The 21,725-nt window shown below is 36.6% G+C and overlaps 1 protein-coding gene across 24 annotated transcripts in view; it reads left to right on the forward strand.

Annotated features, from left to right (window-relative positions):
• Window positions 1-21,725, forward strand: part of ATF7IP (activating transcription factor 7 interacting protein) — a 135,936-nt gene that overhangs the window by 52,239 nt on the left and 61,972 nt on the right. For 13 of the 24 annotated variants that reach the window (XM_070049417.2, XM_089304624.1, XM_070049418.2 and 10 more), the window contains 3 exons: window positions 7,724-7,807; window positions 9,396-9,541; window positions 11,462-11,599. In XM_070049417.2, the coding sequence (XP_069905518.2) occupies window positions 7,724-7,807; window positions 9,396-9,541; window positions 11,462-11,599 (368 nt within the window). Of the gene's footprint in view, window positions 1-7,720; window positions 7,808-9,395; window positions 9,542-11,461; window positions 11,600-21,725 lie in introns of all 24 variants that reach the window. The other 11 variants (XM_089304623.1, XM_051850275.3, XM_070049405.2 and 8 more) reach the window with 1 other exon arrangement.

A 21,725-nucleotide genomic window follows, 5' to 3' on the forward strand; every position in this document is an offset into this window, starting at 1 on the left:
TGTTTTGTGTTCAGTACCTTCCTCTCATCTCTTTCATTATTCCTAGAGAATGAGAACAATCCTGCTTTATTTTCAGTCTCAAACATTATTTCTTTATGAAACCTTAGTCTCTCAGATGGTTATAACTGCAAAGGTGCTTCAGAAAGTTTATGGAAAATATAATTAAAATATATGTTTATTTTGGCACAAAAAATTTGAAGTCCGTGTATATGAGGGCTCTTCAGACAGCTCATGGGAAATGTGGACTATGAAAAAAAAATTTAGCAGGGATTTCAAAATTTTTTTACCAAAATAAACTTATCCCTTAATTCTACTTTCAGCAGACTTTTTGAATTACATTCTGCTACACTGGGAGATGTGAGAGGAGTGACCTTCCTAGTATGAAACAGCATGGGCTTTCTAGTTAAGTACTAAAAAAAAAAAAAAAATTGGAGGCACCTCTAGGAAATACAGAGGGAATTTGCCCCCAGTATGTCAGACCAACTTTTGGAGTTGGAGGTTTTTTCTTATTAAGAGATGACTTTTTATTTCTAAGAGCATTTACTGAACCTTTAGAAAGAGATTGGCCAAGCCCTGCTTGGTACCAGGGATTTGAAGATAAACATTTAGTACCTTCAGAATGCAGATAAGATTTACATCATAGGGCATTAAATATAAGGCTATGAATACAGTGATAATATTCAATTGGTATTCTGAGAGCATAGAGGAGGGCAGTTTTATGTGATAGTACAAGATGTATTTAGGAAAAGCCTTGCCTTTCATTTTTGGTTTACATAGGGTTTTAATGACTCCTTGTAGTGACAGCTCCATCCTACTTGCTTGGACCAGAATACTTAGAACCTTCTTTATATTTGTGTCTCATATCCCATATCTAAACCATTAGGGAATCTTGTTGATAGTATATTCAGAATAGATCCGGAATCTAATTTATAATTGGTATCATCCCTACCCTGAACCACTGTCATGAAGCCAAAACAGTGCCTGGTACACAGTAGGCACCCTGTACATATTTGTAGAGAGAATAAATAATAGTATAAGAGAAGTATAACGTGTGGAAGATCTTGTTTACAATGTGAAAGCATTATGATGCACTGGAGAGCCACTGAAAAAATAGAAGAGAATGTTATGAAATTTACATTTTGAAAACATAACAGGTAACTATTTAGGGTAAACTCTCACTCATTCAATTAATATTTACAGAATGTGGCATTGGGACAGGTTTTAGAAAACTTTATAATCTGTATAAGAAAAGAAAGTCATAACAAATTATAGCTTATGATTTAATGAGTTTATACATTTTTACCTTTATCAAAATCTTGATATTGGAGGTTACAACGAAACACTGTTAAGTGTAGGCAGATGAATAGTAAGCCAGTCATGTTGCATTCTTGGAAAACTCAAAGTTAGGTTTACTTTTGGTAACTTGCCTTCATTTAACCTGATAGTATGCTATTAGCATAGCAAGGTTAGTGATAGAGTTCACTTCTTAGCTGATAACTAAACTTTTATTTTGTGTCTTTTGCCCTTTCTCTGAAAGAGTTTTTATATATTGTGAGTTTAAATATGGTTCCTTCATTGGTTCTTAAGGTATACTCTGTTATTGTTATATGGCAACAGAATCTGTTACTTGTTGCTTGTGTTGCTGTGTACCTCCTGAAGTTTTAGCTTTAGCAGTTTCTTTTTCTTGACTAAGTTTTCACATCAGCACATCACAGAATTATAAACTGAAGTCCTGATGTTTGCCCTGGCTCTCCTTATAGCTACTAACATTTATATCGTATACTAATGGGAAAACATCATAAACCTGTTCTGTCAGACATTTGTTTAACAAATTTATTCTAAATGTAGCAGTTATGCTGTGTATGAGCAGCAACAAAAAACAATAAAAAATATCAAAAATAACCAACTATTTCAATTTTAGAAAAATAATGAATTAAAAAAGTATTGCTGATATACCTTAATAGGTCTTGAGATAGTATCATATTGTTGCATACTACCATGTAGTAATTGATTGTCTGTTTAAGAAGGCTAGCAAAGTAAATATTTCTCTCTCTATGGGAAAGTTAAAATAACAGCAGGAGAGATGCATATATTAGTCACACTTTCCATGTGCTTTCCATACCTACACATTCCTCTAGATACGTTTCTCTCACGTTAACAAAGCTAATACCATTTCATTTTTTTAACTCTTCAGCTTTAATTGGATTTTGATTTCTGCTTCTCCAGTCACCCTCAATGAAATGACATTGATGGTCTTGCTGTTCAATACAAGGACTTTTTTTTTTAAGATTTATTTATTTATTTGAAAGGCAGAGTTACAGAGAGGCAGAGGCACAGAGAGAGAGAGAGGTGTCTTCCATCCACTGGTTCACTCCCCAGGTAGCTGCAATGGCTGGATCTGAACTGATCTGAAGTCAGGAGCCTGGAGCTTCTTCCTGTTCTCCCTTGCAGGTAAAGGGGCCCAAGCACTTGAGTCATCTTCTACTGCAGCACTGCAGGCAATGGCTTTATCCGCTATGCCAAAGTGCCTGCCCCAGATACCTCTTTTCTTTCCTTTGTCTTACCTGTTCTCATACTTGATGGCCTTTTAATAGTCTCTCTCTCTTGTGACTCTCCCTAGCTTTTTGGACTGCTTTGTTCTCTATTTCCCTTCTTTTTTTGCTCCATTTCACTCTCTTTTTCTTTTAAAAAATGTCCCCCTTCCATTTTATTTTAAAGATCTCCCATTCCTTGGTTCACTCTCCAGAAGCCTGTAACAGTTGAGGCTGGGCCAGGCAGAAGCCAGGAGCCAGGAACTAAATCTGGGTCTCCCATGTGGGTGGCAAAGACACAAATACTTGAACCATCATGCCATCTCCCAGGGTGTGCTTTAGTAGGAAGCTGGAACTGGACGAGGAAGTGGGACTGAAACCCAGGCATTCTGATATTGGGTGTGGGTCTCCCAAGCAGCCTCTTAGCCTCAGTGCAAATGCCTGCCCCTTGTTCTATTTCTTTCTTTTTTTTAAAAATTTTTTTTGACAGGCAGAGTTAGACAGACAGAGAGAGAGAGAGACAGAGAGAAAGGTCTTCCTTTGCTGTTGGTTCACCCCCCCAAATGGCTGCTATGGCTGGTGCATTGCGGCCGGTGCACTGTGCTGATCCAAAGCCAGGAGCCAGGTGCCTTCTCCTGGTCTCCCATGCGGGTGCAGGGCCCAAGCAGTTGGGCCATCCTCCACTGCACTCCCGGGCCACAGCAGAGAGCCATACTGAAAGAGGGACAACCAGGACAGTATCCGGTGCCCCGACCGGAACTAGAACCCAGTGTGCCGTCGCCACAGGCGGAGGATTAGCCTATTGAGCCACGGCACCAGCCATCCTTGTTCTACTTCTTATAGAGAAATAGAAAGGATAGAATTCCTTCCCTTGCAAAACAAGAATACTGTTTCTCAATAAGTTTTATGAGAAATATCTGTTTTAGAGTTGGCTGGGTTTTCCATTAAATTCTTGACATAGTTTCCTATAGATTTTGAGTTTTTAAAAATCTGTTTCCTTCCCCCTTGCCTTTGTGTCTGTAAGGTAAGATGAACATAAAATGATGCTAATGAGGATAATTTTATAGGAAAAGAATTTGGAGTTTATTCCTATTTTTGCTCTAGGACAGCATGATTGAATTGACACAACTTAGTCAACCAGAAATCTTTACTTAATGTATGCTAAACTGATCTTCTGTATATAAAGAGAATCGAAAATGAATCTTGATGTGAATGGAAGGGGAGAGGGAGTGGGAAAGGGGAGAGTTGTGGGTGGGCGGGACGTTAATGGGGGAGAAGCCATTGTAATCCATAAGCTGTACTTTGGAAATTTATATTCATTAAATAAAAGTTAAAAAAAAAAACTTAGTCAACTAAAATTTGCTGATAATTTGCCTTCACTATTATGTTGATGTGTTTATCATTTCAATGCATTTATATTTATCTATTTCTTATGTATTTTCCTTTCTGGAGTCTCTTAGCCCTACAGTCTGGTTTTGCAAATCTTTCTTTTCAGAATTGAGGAAGACTAAAGGCAGGGTTTGGACACAGGAGTATAGGAGATTAGTTTCAAGTAACTCTTTTTTTTGACAGGCAGAGTGGACAGTGAGAGAGAGCTAGAGAGACAGAGAGAAAGGTCTTCCTTTTGCCGTTGGTTCACCCTCCAATGGCCGCTGCGGCAGGCACGCTGCGGCCAGCGCACTGCGCTGATCCGAAGCCAAGAGCCAGGTGCTTCTCCTGGTCTCCCATGCAGGTGCGGGTCCCAAGCACTTGGGCCATCTTTCACTGCACTCCCGGGCCACAGCAGAGAGCTGTCCTGGAAGAGGGGCAACTGGGACAGAATCCGGCGCCCCGACTGGGACTAGGACCCGATGTTCTAGGCGCCGCAGGTGGAGGATTAGCCTATTGAGCCGCGGCGCCAGCCTCAAATAACTCTTTTCTCACAATTTGCATGCATCTGTGAATGTCACAGACTATATAGGAAAATTTAGGAGTGACTAGCATATAGACATTAGTTGAAGTCAAGTGAGAAGATGAGATCACCTCACAATGAGTATAAATGGCTAAAAAAGAAGATTCAAGAACTGAGATTTTGGCATTCCAATGTTTAAAGGTTGAGGGGTGGTGGGATGAGTAATGAGCAACAGAAACATTCATTTTAACAGATGTCAAATGCTGCTATGTGTTCAAGTAGGGGGAAGAAAATATTTTATAATCTGGAGATCACTGGGGACTTTGACAGGGGCAATTTTGATCAGTGGTTGGAGTGGAAAGTCACATTTGGGTTTCAGAAAGAATGGGAGGGAAAGAATGGGAGAAAATTACTAAATGTAACCCCCCCAACCCGTGCCACAGTTTTGCTTTAAATGGGAGTATTAAAATTTTAGTAGGAGATATTGTTTGCAACTTGTATTGCTTAAATAAAACTGAAAAACTTCTGGAAGAGTTACATTATTAACCAGATATTTTCTGGAAAAATTTTCTGGTACATCTTTATGACTTTGAGAATTGTATGTTTATTGACTTTTTATATTTCTTTGTGAATTACCTGTTCATTTCCTTTCCCATTTTTCTGATGGCAAAGTTCCCACTATCTCTAATTTGTAGAAACTTCTTGTTTTGTTTTAAATATTCTCATGAGGCCAGTAATGTAACATAGGGGATTGTGAGATATGGCATGTGGGCCTCATCTGGTTTTGAGAATAAAATTTTGTTGGAACATACCCAGGCCATTTATTTACTTATTACCTATTTATTGCTGATTCCTGCCACAAGGAGAGAATTAAATACTTATGCTGGAGTCTGTGTGGCCTGCAAATTAAAAATATTTTTTTCCCATTTAGATAAAGAAGTTTGCCATCCTCTGACAATGATTGTTGTCTGTGTTTTCCTTAGAATAAAATTATCTGAGGTATGGTTCTGAAAATGGGAAACTAAGTGCCCCAGTATAAATTCTTTTAATCCTTTACAAACCAGGTTTCTGTCTTTACTCAATGAAATCTTACTAAAGCTAATAATTGTCAGATAGATATTAAACAACTAATTTTTCTATGATATTTCTCAAAAGTTTTTAAGGTTACCACAATTATAAGATTTGATACCAAGGAATACTGTACACCGAACTATGAGAATTTATCAACTTGTGATGAAGAATTATAGCAGAAATTTATCTGAATAAGGACAGATGCTAAAAAGATATTCCCAAGTAATGTATTTAGATGAGTTTCAGAAGTTTTATGAACTACCTGAAATTACATGTATATATAAAATTGTCTGTGTACAGTGGCCTTTGATTATTATTCTAGGTTTAAGCATGTCTATTCTCAGATTCTCTATTTTTCTTATCCCAAGTTTTTTCTATTACATAAAAGTCTAGCATAAAGTTTAATTCTATGAGTCAATTCTGAAATCCGAATGAGTGTTTTAAGTATTAGGAATCCAGTCATATCTTCTAGGGAATTAGGCAAGGGGAGACAGCTTTTGAGTAAAATGAAGCAAATCCTTACATACCTGTAAGAAGACAGGGGAATAATATGCTTAAAAGAGACACAACAAACCTGGCCAACTTATTCTGCTTTCCTCTGGGTTCTCTGGCTACAGTTAGCAGAATTGGAGGCTTGGCAAATTTTGTGCTTTGTCTCAAGCAATGGAATTACTTTGTGGCTCTAAACTCTGGGACTAGGAGACACATGAGTTACCAACCCTGAGTATTAAAACTGGGGGAGATTCAGAAAAATATTTAGAGAAAGAAATATGTTGGGAGTTTCTGATCTGTCTACAAGAAAGCAAAAGCATTCATTCATTCTATTAAAATTTAGGATTGAGAGATGAAATCATTAACAGATTGAAAGTTCAAAGACAATATTAGTACTATTTATGTAAAATGTTGGCTTTATTGTTTTATCTTAGAGTGAATAAAATATTTGTAGAACTTGGTAGATTCATCAATGGTCCTGATGGTCTCTGCCTATTTTTACCTTTAAACTTGACTTCTGCCTTTAGAGCTAGTGTGTAAAAACTGTGATGTTTGGAGAAGAAATGTCATATTAAAATGATTATGTAGTGCTTCATGCCTTGTGATTGCTTATTTAATAAGAGTTACAGAATGTGATGAAATATAGCATGCTTTATTGGCGTCACCGGGAGCCAGTTGTAGTGATATAAGGGGAAAACAAGTAGAAGTTCAAATATTTTAGTGACTTATTATAGCCATGTTATGACCCATTTAATGATTAAGTTAATTGAAGAGACATGTGGTATGTTTTTAGAAATTTCATGCAGAAACAGAATTAAAAGTATGAGTTTATTTTATGCAAAAACAATGTTTTTATATTATATGGAAAATGTGTATTAGGGAAAGAACTATGCCTGGATTTCAGGTTGTTTTTTTTTTCCCCAGTACCAAAATAAATTCCATTTTTTCCATCAGCTTTCTGAGTACTTCTGTAGATTGACCAAAGGACATTTCTGATACTTGGATTTTACTTGTTTTAATATAAATACATGGACATTTTTGGCAATATTTTTTGATAGCACTCTTTATTTTTATATGTGTATGTGAAATTTACTTAGCCTTTCTTCCCTTGTCTATATGATGGCAAAAAGTACTACTTACAGGATAGGATTATACTGCAGCCATGAGATAACGTATGTTAGCTACCCATCTCAGTTGTTAGCATTGTTATCAAACTGGGTATGATTTTTAAGTGAAACTTTCATTATGTTTAGGATAGCTTTTGCATTCTCATTTATGAACTATCCTATAACCATTAAAATTATTTAATGGTTCAACCTCTTTGGTCAAAACATTTTGAATTTGCCAGTAGTTGGTAATTTTTTGTAATTATCACAGCCACAATTTTAGTTTTAATAATTAAATGTAAAGGAATCTATATCCTTACAGTAGTTGTTTTTACATTTCATTAATCTTATTTGTGATAGAAAATTACTAAGATCCTTTGTTTTCTAACTGATACTGTGAATTATTTTTTCCATGTTGAGTTTATTATGAATTGCAGAAACGTTGAAAGTAGACTTGGTCATTTATTTCTACCAGTTTATTCTCCCATTTTATTCCTAAAATGACACATTTTGGAACTCTGATTTCATGAAAGCTTAGTCTGGTAACTTGATAATTACCAATAATGTAAATTACTGAGTTGATACAAATTCTAATGGAAGTAAGATTTTCTTTTGCATTATTGTTGCAGCAGAAGTAGAAAGTAATGAAAAGGACAGTAAACCTGAAGAGGAAGAAGAACAAGTGATAAATGAAGAAGATGAAAGACCTGAGAAAAGTATGCATGTACCAACAAACTTGAACTAGTTTGGAAAATAATAACATGTTCTTTTTTTTTTTTCTTTAAGGCCATCAAGTATACTTTTCTACCTTTCCGATCATTCTAAAATTTTGCAATTTAAATAATCTATAATTAAATCATTTGGGGAGTATTAATTATATAATTCTGTGTTATTTATGAATATGTTTTCATTGTTTTACAGGAAAGATTTGGCTTAAGCTTTACTAGGGTACTTGGTTTTTATGAGATTTTTTTTTAAAGAAACAGACTTTATTAAAAACATTTTTTTGAATTTATTTTCATTTTACTTAAAAGGCAGAAAGATAGGGATTCTTCCATCCACTGGCTCACTCCCTATATCCCCACAACAGCTAAAGCTGGGCCAGGCCAAAATCAAGAAACCAAACCTCAATCCAGGTCTTCCATATAGTTGGTAGGGACCCAAGTACTTGAGCCATCGTTGTTGCCGCTTAGGGTACACATAAGCAGGAGGCTGAATCAGAAGCAGAGTAGCAAGCTCTTTAACCGGGCACTGCAAAATGGGATGCAGCATTCCAAACAGCAACATAAACTGCTGCACCGAGTTTTTGACCCAAGAAATTGTCTTAGATTTAAATTTAGAGAATGGAACTACAGGATTTTATCTGTGCTGGTAATATGTGAATGGAAATATGTGTAGTAGTCTATGTAAGGCTCTTAAGTTTCATGGGAAGGGGAAATGGTCAGACCAAAGTATGTTGAGTTTACAGAAAGAGCATTGGACTTAGGAGTCAGGAACCCTGGATTCTGTAAGTCTTGTTGTTACGCTGCTCTGCATTTATGTATGTTATGATTATGAGAGAAGTGGTAGAAAAGAACTGTGTTTAAAAAATAGGCACATTGATGAAAGTATAGAATGAGAAGGACACGGAAAGGTTTGATCACATAGACCATTTTTCAGTGTTTTAGATACTTACAATAATCAGATAATTTGACCTCATGAATGATGTATTTCGAAAGCAGTTTTCTCAGTGAAGATCTTTGAGTCTAAGCTTTATCAGATGTACTTTTGTAATGATTATACTTTTATTATGTTTATATATTTGAAATTTATTGGGCTATATTATAAATATTATGCTATTTTCCTGAGTCTGCTAATTAAGAATTTTTCCATATTGAGGATTAAAAATTAAATAGCTTAATATGCAAAGTTAGAATCTGACATGAAAATTAATATTTTGTCAGACGTTACATGTACATTATGAAATGTAGCAAAAGAATGAATGTGAGATAATTTCAGCTACCTTGTGCATGACACAATTGCTAGGCAATTCTCCATTTTAATAGGAAAATTTTAAGGAAAAAAATGTTCTGTGCTCTCAGTATACTTTGCTTAGCTATTAGAAAAATCTTATTTAGCATATTAAAAAGTCATTTCAAGTTTAAAGCTAAACTATATACCTACTTTTCTGATCTCAAAAACAATTCATAAAATTGCTTGAGAATGCTATTGTGATAGAAGTAGTATTGTACCAAAGATGGAGAACAGGTATTTAAAGGCCTATAATAAAAATGCCCAGCTGAACATCATGATTTTTGTTCTCAGATGAATTTTCCAGAAGAAAACGTTCTAAATCAGAGGACATGGACAATGTACAGTCCAAACGCCGCCGATATGTGGAAGAAGAATATGAGGCAGAATTTCAAGTAAAGATTACAACCAAAGGAGACATTAACCAGAAGCTTCAAAAGGTATTGTAGATTATGAGTTAAAGACCATATTGAATAAAAAGCGCCAATGTCTTTATTTTTCTAGGTTGTTGACATTACAGTATTCTGTATTTTATTGACATACCTGTTTTCTTATGGAAAGAAAACTTGAAGAAAAGTAATTGAGCTTATAAAGTCTATTATTTTCTGTGATAATTTAATTTTTAAATTTCTTCTGATTCTCTTGGTTACATAATTTTTTAAAAGAAATGGTAGTGATTATCAAAATGGGAGGGAGATATGATGAATTCTTTATTTGCTTTATTAACAAGTGAATGTAATTTTTTAGCTTTTCTTTTTTGTTCATGTATTAGACTTTTTCTTATAGTAAAAAGGAAACAGTATTATCTATTAACATTTTAATCTTTATGATAAACTGATTTCATGGTTGTAATTTCATATATTCAAAATGTTGTATGTATACTTTGGTATTGATATTAAAATTGAAGGGCAGGGCCTTAAAAGGACTAGGGAAAAGGAATATGTAAAGTACAAACTTTGAAAGCCTCAAACCTATTAAACTAAAGATAGAGAAAATGGAAATACTCAGTATTTTATATAGGCAATTTTTGAAAGTGTGTTAACAAACATAACATGCCTTTTGTAGAGAGGAATATGAAACTTGGGTGTTAAGTTTTTGCAAGATCTTGTATTCTCAAACTTAATGATTATATTATAAAAAGCAGAGTTTTGGGCCAAGGCTTTTCTGCCAAGAGATAGTACAAGTATTTTTACTTTTTTGGAAAAGGTATAGTGAGTCAGTAAAAAAGTGGCATTTTTTTCCTACCAGTTTCTTTTTCTTTGGCATATGGTAATAATATTTGCCAGTTTTTCTTCTGGAGTTACTAGATTTTTGAAGGTACATACTTGAAAGAATTTTGAAAACTTTAGGTGTACTGAGAGTGTATGGTTTACATTCCAGGGTCCTGTTTGTTGTGGGACCATAATGAATAAAATGGAAAATTTTAAAAAGATTTCTTTGTTTGGAAGGCAGAGAGAGGGAGAGAGAGAGAAGAGAGAGAGAGAGAGAGATCTTCTGTCTGCTGGTTCACTCCCCAAATGGTCAGAACAGTCAGGTCTGGGCCAGGCCAAAACCAGTAACCAGGAACTCTGTCCTGGTCTCCCACATGAGTAACAGGATCCCAAGTACTTAGCAAGAAGCTGGATCAGATGTGGAGCAGCAGGGATTTGAACCAGCACTCTGATAAATCATGCCAGCCTTGCAAGTAGCAGCTTACCTGTGCACCACATTGGAAAATTTGATAGGCATTTAGAAATGTTCTATAGGAATTTGACATTGTAGTAATATATCTAAAATACTGATCTGTAACAGATTATAAAATTTAAAAACTGGTCCTTTCTTTTAACTGGTTTTAAGTGGGTTAAGCTTGCAAAGGGGGTATTGTGAGGACTTCACATTATTTTCAAAATTTCGAGGCCAGCGCTGTGGTACAGCAGGTTAAGCTGCTGTCTGCGTGCTAGCATCCTATACAGGTACCAGTTCAAGTCCTGGTTGCTCCACATCTGATCCAGCTCCCTTCTAATGTGCTTGGGAAAGCAGCAGAAGGTGGCCCAAGTGTTTGGGCCCTATACCCACATGGGAGACCCAGATGAAGCTCCTGGCTTTGGTCTGGCCCAGCCGTGGCCATCTGGGGAATGAACCAGCAGATGGGAGATTTATTTATCCTTTTCTCTCTGTAACTCTTTCAAATAAATAAATACATAAATAATAAATTTTAGAAAAATTTCAAAATTTCACCCCATGGAAAGTTTGCTTTTGTTATAAATTACTCTCATGAGGTAGATATTATCTATGTGGAAGTACAGAATTTTACTTAAGAATACTATTTGCAGTTGGCTGAAATGCCTTCTTTTGGATAACAGGATTTTATATTTCTTTAGGTTATACAGTGGTTACTAGAAGAAAAGTTGTGTGCACTACAGTGTGCTGTGTTTGATAAGACTTTGGCAGAATTGAAAACAAGAGTGGAAAAGATTGAATGTAACAAGAGGCATAAGACAGTTCTTACTGAACTACAGGTTTGTACACTGACTTGCATTTGGATACCCCATGTCTCATTCTTTTTATAAATTATTTTCTGGGATATATACTTGAAATTGATTATGAAATACATTTCAATTGTAAATATAGCAAATAAAAGGAATCTGTATTAGCTTGTTAGAGCTGCTATGAAAACAAAGTACCACGGACTAAGTGGCTTAAACAATGGAAATGTATTGTCTCACATTACATTACATGGTGGCTAGATCAGGAGGTCGGTAGGACTGGCTCTTTCTGAGGGTTGGTGCTGTAAGAAGATTCTGCTCCATGCCCCTTCTATAGCTTCTCCTGGTTTGCTGACCATCTTTGGTGTTCCTTGGCATGTATGTGCTCACATAATGTTGTCCCTGTATTTGTCTGTGTCCAAATTTCCTCTTACATACGGATACCAGTCACTTGAGTAGGGGCTTACCCTACTAAATAGGACCTCATCTTCACTGATTATCTCTGTCATGACCTTGTTTCTGATTAAGGTCACATTCTGAGGAACTGGAGGTTCTGACTTAAATATGTTAACTTTCAGTTCAACCCATAGCAGAGACTCAAAAATCATTTTAGTGCATCTTCAATTTTTTAAAATAAATAACTAAAAAATAGGCTGACTTGTGGTATGACCTAATAAGTACCAAATAACATTTTGTGGGCTTCATTTTTTTTAATCTTTCTCCCATGAATCTTTTTTTAAGACATTAGTTTATTCTCCACATGTAGTAATAATTGTTAATCTTCATTTTTTAAGTATGGCTGTAAACATACAATGTCAGAGCTTCTGGTTAGTGAAATGAGCATAAGGAGACATGCAATAGCAGTCTATTTTATTCCTAAGCCAAGAACATGGAACTTGTAATTGGTACATTCATTCTGTTAAAAGTAAATGTGTGCTATTAGTGTAGTCTAAAGATGCCGAGTTGTAAATCTGAAGCACCTCTTAGTAGTCATTTCACATATGTAGTGTGTTACCAAGTGACAATGTTTTTTTCCTAAAAAATTCATCTCTTGATTCCTCTCTTTCTAGGCCATTGTTAGGGGATTCCTTGAATATAGTAAGAGTCTTTTACATGACTACTCTCGTATTATTGTGTTTTTTGCTGCTCCTTCCTAAGTATTGCGCTGATCTCTCTGAAATTCTGCATGTAGTCCAGAGTCTGCCATTGTGTGCCAAACTAGTATCCATTTTCTACTTTTTAAAATTTAGATCGCTTAGCTTTGGATCCACTTTCCCTAATACGCACCAGTTCTTTCATTGTCTTACAGAGTATTAATGTCTGTAGTATGTGTATATGAGGCTTTCAACTTCATATTGTTTCTGTTACTCTCTCACAATGACTTGTCACAATGCTATTTAGTTAAATGTTTTGAAGCTTGATTTAGTTCCATCTTTATTCTAATATTTTTATTTCTATAGAAATAAAATTCAGATAATGAAATAGTTAGGCTTAAGAATACTTCTACAGCTGCTTGTATATCCACAGTTGTGTTAACCATCATCTCTAGTGCCAGAACATTTTTGTCATTTTGAAACCTGTGCTCACTGAAGAGTCACTTCTCATTTCTCCCTCCGCCGTAGCCCTTGGAAATCTCTAAAATGCTTTCTGTCTCTGTTGATTTACCTATTTTGCATGTTTCATACAAACTGCATTGGATTGCATGTGAGATTTTCTCTGGCCTCTTTCACTCAGCATAATACTTTTCAGGGTCATCCACATTGTAGCCTGTGTTAATACTTGATTCTTTTTTATGGCTAGATAATATTCCATTATGTAGATATATATGAGGGCATTTTTTTTTAAAGTTCGTGGAAAATGGAATTAAAAAAGTTAGCTTTGGTACAAAAGTTTTTTGAAATGCATAGTTTTTTCACAATATGCATTTTTTGTGGAATTTTTGATGCCTCTCCCCAAAATGAATGGATTTCAAAATTTATTGTACCAAAATAAACTTTATATTTTAATTGTATTTTCCCCAGTCTTGAAGTACCCTTGTATATATGCCACATTTCATTATGCATTCATTTGCTGATGGGCATTTGGGTTTGGTTTTTCCTAACTTTTTGAATATTATAATTTGGCAATTCCAGCAATCAGATTTTTTTCCACCCCTCCTAGCTTTTTTTTAATTTTAATTTTTATTATTTTTAACTTATTTTTAAGGAATACAAATTTCATAAGTATAACTTTAGGAATATAGTTATTTTACCCACCATATCAGCCCTCCCACGCATATTCCCACCCCTCCTCCTCCTCCCTCTCCCCTTGCCAGTCTCATTCTCCATTAAGATTCAACCCTCTTAGCTCTTTTGTTTTCGCTGCTTATTATGGCTTATTGTTTGTTTACTGGCTTTTCAATTTTAACTTTCAAACTCTACCCCCATCCTCACCCCTCAACTGTCTTTTCTAACTTTTTGGATAGTATGTATTCTTTGTTGTGTGTGTCTGCTGTGTTCTCTGTTTCATTAGCTTAGAAGTTAGGTTGTTTGTTTTGTCTTAAAGGTAAAAGGAAAAAAAAAACATTCTCCCAGTCTGCAGATTGGCTAGGTTGGTGTACTCTTTAGGGTGCTTACAGCTTACTTTATCTAACCTGCCTTCAAAAAGTTCATGGAAAGTATGGTACTGGAGTGTTGAAATTCACGCATAGATGTTTTCATAGTACACCTTTTCCATGAACTTTTTGACAATTGCACATATTGCCTGCATGTTTTGAATCAGAAGGCCTTTCGGAGGTGAAAGCTTAGTCTTTTCAGTTCTTCTCTAAGCCCGGTTTCTTTCTTTTTCTTTCTCTCTTTCTCTTTCCTTCCTTCCTCCCTCCCTCCCTCCCTTTCTTTCTCTTTTTCTTTCTTTTTTTTAAAGATTTATTTATTTATCTGAGAGCCAGAGGCAGAGAGAGAGAGAGAGAGAGAGGTCTTCCATCTGCTGGTTCACTCCCCAGATGGCCGCAACGGCAGGAGTGGACGTGGGCCATCTTCTACTCCTTTCCCAGGCCATAGCAGTGAGCTGGATTGGAAGTGGAGCAGCCGGGACGTGAACTGGTGCTCATATGGTCTGCTGGCACTGCAGGCGGCAGCTTTACCCACTACACCACAGCGCCAGCCGCCATATTTCTTACTGTGGGCATGGATCTAGCCTTCCAGATTTCCTGGGAAGTACAGGAGCTTTTCAGAGCCCTTTTTTACCTTTTTCCTTCACAGGCTTTTCTGTGTTGCTTTCTCAGTTGTTGTCCTTTCCTCCATGCTGCTGTGTTTAATATCAACCTGTGCCTTTAAATGTTTTTAGGCGAAAGCTATCTGAGAAGTTTCTCCAGTCTTCGACATTATTCAGAATATGGTGAAACAAATGCCAGACTTTGTTCTGGTCCTTGAAAGAGTTGCCAGTCAGGTCAGCCAACACTCACAACCGAAGTTATTTGAAAATAAAGTCCATGTTGGTTCCTTTGGTACCTGCACCCTGCACCAGGTGTTCCAGTTGCCCTTCTCACAGCTACTGCTGATATGGGTGTGGGGAATGATAAATAGGCAATTACAGTATTTAGTGCCTGGTAGCAGCTCATTCTTCCCTAGCCTTCCCCTAGTTGATGAGTCTTTTATGTGAAAATTGATTTTCACAATGTTTGCTGGTTCATCAATTGCTTTGGAAAAGGAATAAATTCCCAGAGTTCCCCTTTAGTCATGTTTGATAATGCTGCTCATTGTGTTGTTACTACTTTCAGATTCTCCAATGTTTAAACCTCACGTCACATATTTTAGCAAATAATTATGTACTTTGTTAAATCATTTACTATTTTTTAAGATACAACCAAAATCAACTTCCTGAACATTATACAATGGATATATATTATTCTGTATTTAATTTTGACGACTGACCGTTTTCCTGATTGCATATATTCATTTATGTATTGTATCTAGCTTACTTTGGTAGAAGGCAGTATGAATTTTGAAAAATTCAAATTTAAAACTCATGTGAAACCAGTTAATCCAGGATGGCTTAGTAGACATTTTGCTTTAATGAATATTACATTTACATACCTAATTATTTTTAGCATTAGTTACCTTTGTTTTTAGCACTACAGTTACTAGGAGAGGATGGAGATAGACTTTTAAAGACCTTTAAAAGACTTGAGATTAGTTTACCTGTGTAAAAAGTTGATGAAAATAGAATTGAGTAGTATAGACTTTACCTTTAGAAGAAAATTTAGGAAGTTCTCTATTGTGCTAAAATCTTTAAAGAGTTCTTTCTACAGAAAATGAATCTTATCAAGTTACAAATTATAATGAACTAGCCCAGGATTATTATTATTTTTTAAAGATTTATTCTTTATTTATTTGAAAGGCAGAATTAGAGAGAGAGGGAGAGACACAGGGAAAGTTCTTCCATCAGCGGGTTCACTCCCCAAATGGTTGCGATGGGGCTGGGCCAGATAGAAGCCAGCAGAAAGGAGCTTCTACTGGTTGTGCCATGTGGGTGCAGGACCCAGGGCCTTCAGCCATTTTCAGCTGCTTTTCCAGGCACATTAACAGGGAGTGGCTGGAAGTAGAGCATTCAGGACTCAACCCACTGCCCACATGGGATCCCAGTGTCACAGGTAGCCACCTTGCCGGCTCTGCCACAACACTGGCCCCCAAAATTATCTGTCATTTTAAAGTTTTGGAGAATATTACTGTCTTACTACATGACATGACCTTTGTCCATTTGCTTGAATTTGAACCTAGTTTTAATGATTAGTTTCTTTTTAATGTAGCAAAGAGACATTTAACAAATGCTGAAACAGTTTTCGTTATTGGAATATATGTAGATATAACTAAAGCCAGTAGTCAGTATGACAAAAGAAAAGTTACAGATCCTGGAGAATTAGTAATATGATAATTTTCTATATAATTTGGGAATTGATTATATTCTGAATAGTGAAATTTTTATGTGTTTTCATTTTTTCAAAGATGTCAAATTGTAAGGTTAATTCCAGCAGTTATTTCCATGATCTTTATTATTTTTTAAACAAAAGGATATGTAACTTTTTAGGTTTATCTGTCTTTGATGCTATCATAATAACTTTCCTTGAATGCTAACCATTGTCATTTGTTGTATATTGAATAGCAACAATGTAATAAAATTGAATATTATCACCTAATAGTTTTTCTACTCTGCTCAGGCCATACTTCTTCCCAAAACATATTTATTGATAATTCCAGAGAGGAAGTAAAATGAAAATTCTTGACTCCTTAAATCAGAACTGTAATTAAGCAGTGGTATAAAAACTGATAGGTAAGAGTCCAAACAGTTTTCAAAGGAAAATTGCTTTTTTTTTAAGATTTATTTATTTGAAAGGCAGAGTGACAGATTTTTCATCTACTGCTTCACTCCCCAAATAGCCACAACCGCTGGAACTAGGCCAGGCTGAAGCTAGTACCCAGGAACTCCATCTGGGTCTCCCACAGGGTGGCAGAGGCCAAAGTGCTTGAGCCATCATCTAATACCTTCCAAGGTTACAATGGCAGGAAACTGGATTAGAAGCAGAGCTCAGCGTCCATTGCTGCAGTACAGGATGCCAGAATTGCTAGCAGTGGGTTAACCTGCTGTGCCACAGTACTGGCCCCAGAAATTGATAATCTGAAATTCATTATTATTAACAAACAAAAGGTAGAAAAATATTATGTGTTCATCTCCTATGCCAGATAAAACAGCAATAACACACTAAACTCCAAACTTAAGGAAGTCATTGGCCTCAGAAAGATTTGCCATAAAATGGTGATAAATCTTTGAGTAACAGATCCTTGATGTCTCATACTAAACTCTTCTAGAGTGTAGACAAAGATGAAGCCTCATTTATATGAAGCAAGCCCGACTGTTAAATTCTTAGCCTAACAGAAGACGAAACATGATTTTATTTCCTAACATGGGTTTCTTTCACTAATGTAAGGCATGTTCATCATAAATAATTTTATTTTATTTTATTAATAGAGGAAAGTTAAAACAAGAAATAGCATGGTTATCTCAGTAGGTGCCAAGAATTTGCTAACATTCACCAGCCATTTGTGGGAAAAGTAGGGCAATGCTTCATAAAGGATCTTCATCAGAAACTTGTTATAATTATTGTGTTTAACAGCACATCACAGGAAATACTTCCCCTAAAATTCAGAATGGAGGAAAAGGTTTATTACTAGATGCTAATGACGTAGCAGGCAGATAGGATAAAATTGATTAGAATTATGAGCTTGAAGACCATGCCTTCACCACACCTCTTTGTGAGCTCTTCCCCCTACCTGACCACACCTGTACACCCACCTGCCAGTCAGGCTGAGTAACCACTCCCCTTTGGAAGTGGATAAAAGGCCTGGAGCCCAGTGGGTTCAGCCCTTATTTTCCCTCACTGCCCTGGATCCCCTTGTTGCCCAGTATGGCCTTCGGGCTGCCTGCGCTATCTGCCTTCGCTTTGCTACCAATGCTGAGCTACTTGTGGCTGCTCATAACCAAATGCTAGCTGCACGTGGTTCCTGGCCTGCTCTCTGCTTGGTATGGACCCCAACTTAAGTCTCTCTTTTCTTTCTCCTTAGATAAAGCCCTAATTCCCCTATGCATTTCCCTCACTAACTAAAAATCTTAAAAAACTGACCATGGTGCCTGGTGTACTTGATCCAATATTCAGAATTCTTCTCTGAATTCATGGCAAGAGTCCACACCTTTATTGATATGAGAAATATTGATAAGCAGATCATTTTCATTACTATTAGAGCTTTGGTGGTAGTCTAGTGACAATAGAAGAAATGAATAATTGTTGGTGATTCCCTGATAAAATTAACGTGGTAGAATTTTAGCAACTGTGTGGTATTTGGACAACATATTCTAGGGACTTTACTATGTACATTGCTAACAGCTGGTTAGAAAATGTAATGAAAAAGGTTTCTTTAATAGTAGTTATTTAAGGCCAGTGCCACGGCTCACTAGGCTAATCCTCCGCCTGCAACACCGGCACCCCGGGTTCTAGTCCCGGTTGGCGCACCGGATTCTGTCCCAGTTGCTCCTCTTCCAGTCCAGCTCTCTGCTGTGGCCCGGGAAGGCTGTGGAGGATGGCCCAAGTGCTTGGGCCCTGCACCTGCATGGGAGACCAGGAGGAAGCACCTGGCTCCTGGCTTCGGATCAGCGCAGCGCGCTGGCCACAACACACCAGCCATAGCAACCATTTGGGGGGTGAACCAACAGAAGGAAGACCTTTCTCTCTGTCTCTCTCTCTCTCTGTCTGTCTAACTCTGCCTGTCCAAAAAAAAAAAAAAAGTAGTTACTTAAAAATAAATAAGTACTTAAGAATAGACTCAAAATGAGTTTTTAATGCCTTTATGAAGAAAAAAGCCAGTAAAAGAAAAAAGGAGTCACAGGTGTTAAATTGTGTCCCTATAGGAGGACTTAATTTAATCTAGAAGGGCTGAATTTTCCCAAGTCATTATTTTTTTTCTTTCTTTTCTTTCCTTTTTTTTTTTTTTTTTTTTTTTATTTGGCAGGTAGAGTTATAGACAGTGAGAGAGAGAGACAGAGAGAAAGGTCTTTATTCCGTTGGTTCACTCCCCAAATGGCTGTTATGGCTGGCGCTGCGCCAATCCCAAGACAGGAGCCAGGTGCTTCGTCCTGGCCTCCCACACGGATACAGGGGCCCAAGCACTTGGGCCATTCTCCACTGCCTTCCCCAGCCACAACAGAGAGCTGGACTGGAAGTGGAGCAACCAGGACTAGAACCCGGCACCAATATGGGATACTAGTACTGTAGGCAGAGGATTAACCAAGTGCACCATGGTACCGGCGCCCCCAAGTCATTATAAATTCAGAATACACCAAATTTCAACTGGATTTCTTGTGGAAATGGATGGGTTGTCATCTCACCCTGGAATACAGTATTAAATTGGTTATGTCTTGGAAAATTTTAAGTAATTTTAAACAAAAGTAGCTATTTTACTTTATGCTTTCAGTCTTTCCTCCTTTTCTCTACCAATATAGTAAAATCTAATACAGGGAACAGTTTTGACTCATAGATACCTGTTGTCCATATATTCACTAGCTTTTTATAGTAATATTTGGTTATTAGGCCATACTTGATGCATAATGAACTATTTTTATATGGTTATAAAGTTCCTTGATATATCTGCAAAGCAGTTCTTGGCTTGTCTGTTTTGCTGAGCAAGGCTCGGTATGTCTGACTCCCAGCAGTTTATGTGGTTCGTACTTGAACAGCTAGGGTTGTGCCATCATACAAGAAACTGTACTTGTGCTAAAGAAGAAACCAATTAAAAGTTAGAACTAATAGTCAAAGACATAATAATAGAATATTACTTTGTTGAACTTAGATAAATGACTCATTTATATATTTTTAAAAGTCTCAAAAAATAATGGCCAAAACAGAGACCTACTCTAATATACACTATGATAGTTTGAGTTAAAAAGAAACAATTGTACAGTTTTCTTACTGTATAAAAGCTAAAAAAGAAGTAAATGTCCACATTTTGATTTTATTTTCTATAGTACTGATTTAATTTTTAAGTGATAGTTCTTTTTAATTAAGAACACTTCAAATTTTACAATAATGAAGGCAGAATCCTCTGTACCTTTTTTTTTTTAAGCTTTATTTATTTGGGGGCCGGCGCCATGGTACACTAGGTTAATCCTCTGCTTGCGGTGCTGGCATCCCATACGGGTGCCGGGTTCTAATCCTGGTTGCTCCACTTCCAGTCCAGCTCTCTGCTGTGGCCCGGGGCGGGGGGGGTGGGGCAGTGGAGGAGGGCCCAAGTGCTTGGGCCCCTGCACCCGCGTGGGAGGCCAGGAAGAAGCACCTGGCTCCTGGCTTGTGATTGGCGTGGTGCCGGCTGTAGCAGCCATTTGGGGAGTGAACCAATGGAAGTAAGACCTTTCTCTCTCTCTCTCTCTGTCTGTATAAACCTGTCAAATAAAAAAAAAAAAAATCTTTAAAAAAAACAAAAGCTTTATTTATTTGAAAGAGTGACAGAGAGAGGGAGAGACAGAGACAGAAAGAGAGATGGCTGCAACAGCCAGGGCTGGGCCAGGCTGAAGCCAGGAGCCAAGAGCTTCATTTAGGTCTCCCACGTGAGTGGCAAAGCCCAAACACTTACGCCATCCTCTGCTGCTTCTCTCAGGCCATTAGCTGGATCGGCAATGGAGCAGCTCAGACACTAACCTGTGCTCATGTGGGATGCCAGTAAAAGTGGCAGCTTTTACCTTCAGTGCCATAATTCCTGCCATCTGGCCTTAAAAGTAACCACTTTTCACCTTGTTATGTATCCTTCGAAGCCTTTTTCTCATATACATGTCATAGGCTAAATGACTTTTTTTGTTTTCCTTTTTAAGTAAAGATAGAACAGTAATGATATATATGTATAATTTATAAAATACCCACAAAGACCATCTGACTAAGGAAATAAATAAAAGCCATTCTTGCATGCATTGGGGCTCAAAAATACCATTTCATATATCATTTTTGAAAAAGTTAGTTGAAATAGTATAGTCCCCATAAAATTGAATCCATATTAATGGTGTGAAGTTATGCTATTTGTCTTTTGGTCTTAATAATGTGCATAAGTAAGTCATGGAGCAAATCTTCACTTTTGAGAGTTATAGGTAATGGATTTTCTAGGCTATATTAATGGACTTAAGATTATGAAATTAAATGTTTTGGTAAACATTCTTTTACACAATTATTAAAGTGTCAATTTGTAAAGCCTTTCTGAACACATTTAGGCAAGAAGTTTAAAAATATATTTGATCTCAGGAATGCCACCTCTGTGAATGTATCCTAAGGAAATCATGTGAAAGAAAGTCAAGATTATTAATTTCAGTAGTATGTTAACAGGACATTGAGGAACATGAAACCTATGTAATAGAAGAGTATGTAGATAATTTTTCAATCTGCTATGCATTGATACATGAATATTTTTAGAAGACGATCTTTGATGACTTACAGATATTTCTACTGTATAAGTCACAGTAAGAAAATGAAGTGTGGTTATCACTGTATTAAAAAACAATGCAGACCCCAGGCTTTCATTTTAAAAAGAATATGAGTATTACTTGGTGAGTAAACACCTACAGATCTAGAAGAAAATAAGCTAAATTTAAG

This window comes from Oryctolagus cuniculus, chromosome 9 (genome assembly GCF_051225735.1).
Source record: "Oryctolagus cuniculus isolate XC-2025 breed Fujian yellow rabbit chromosome 9, ASM5122573v1, whole genome shotgun sequence".
NCBI lineage: Eukaryota > Metazoa > Chordata > Mammalia > Lagomorpha > Leporidae > Oryctolagus > Oryctolagus cuniculus.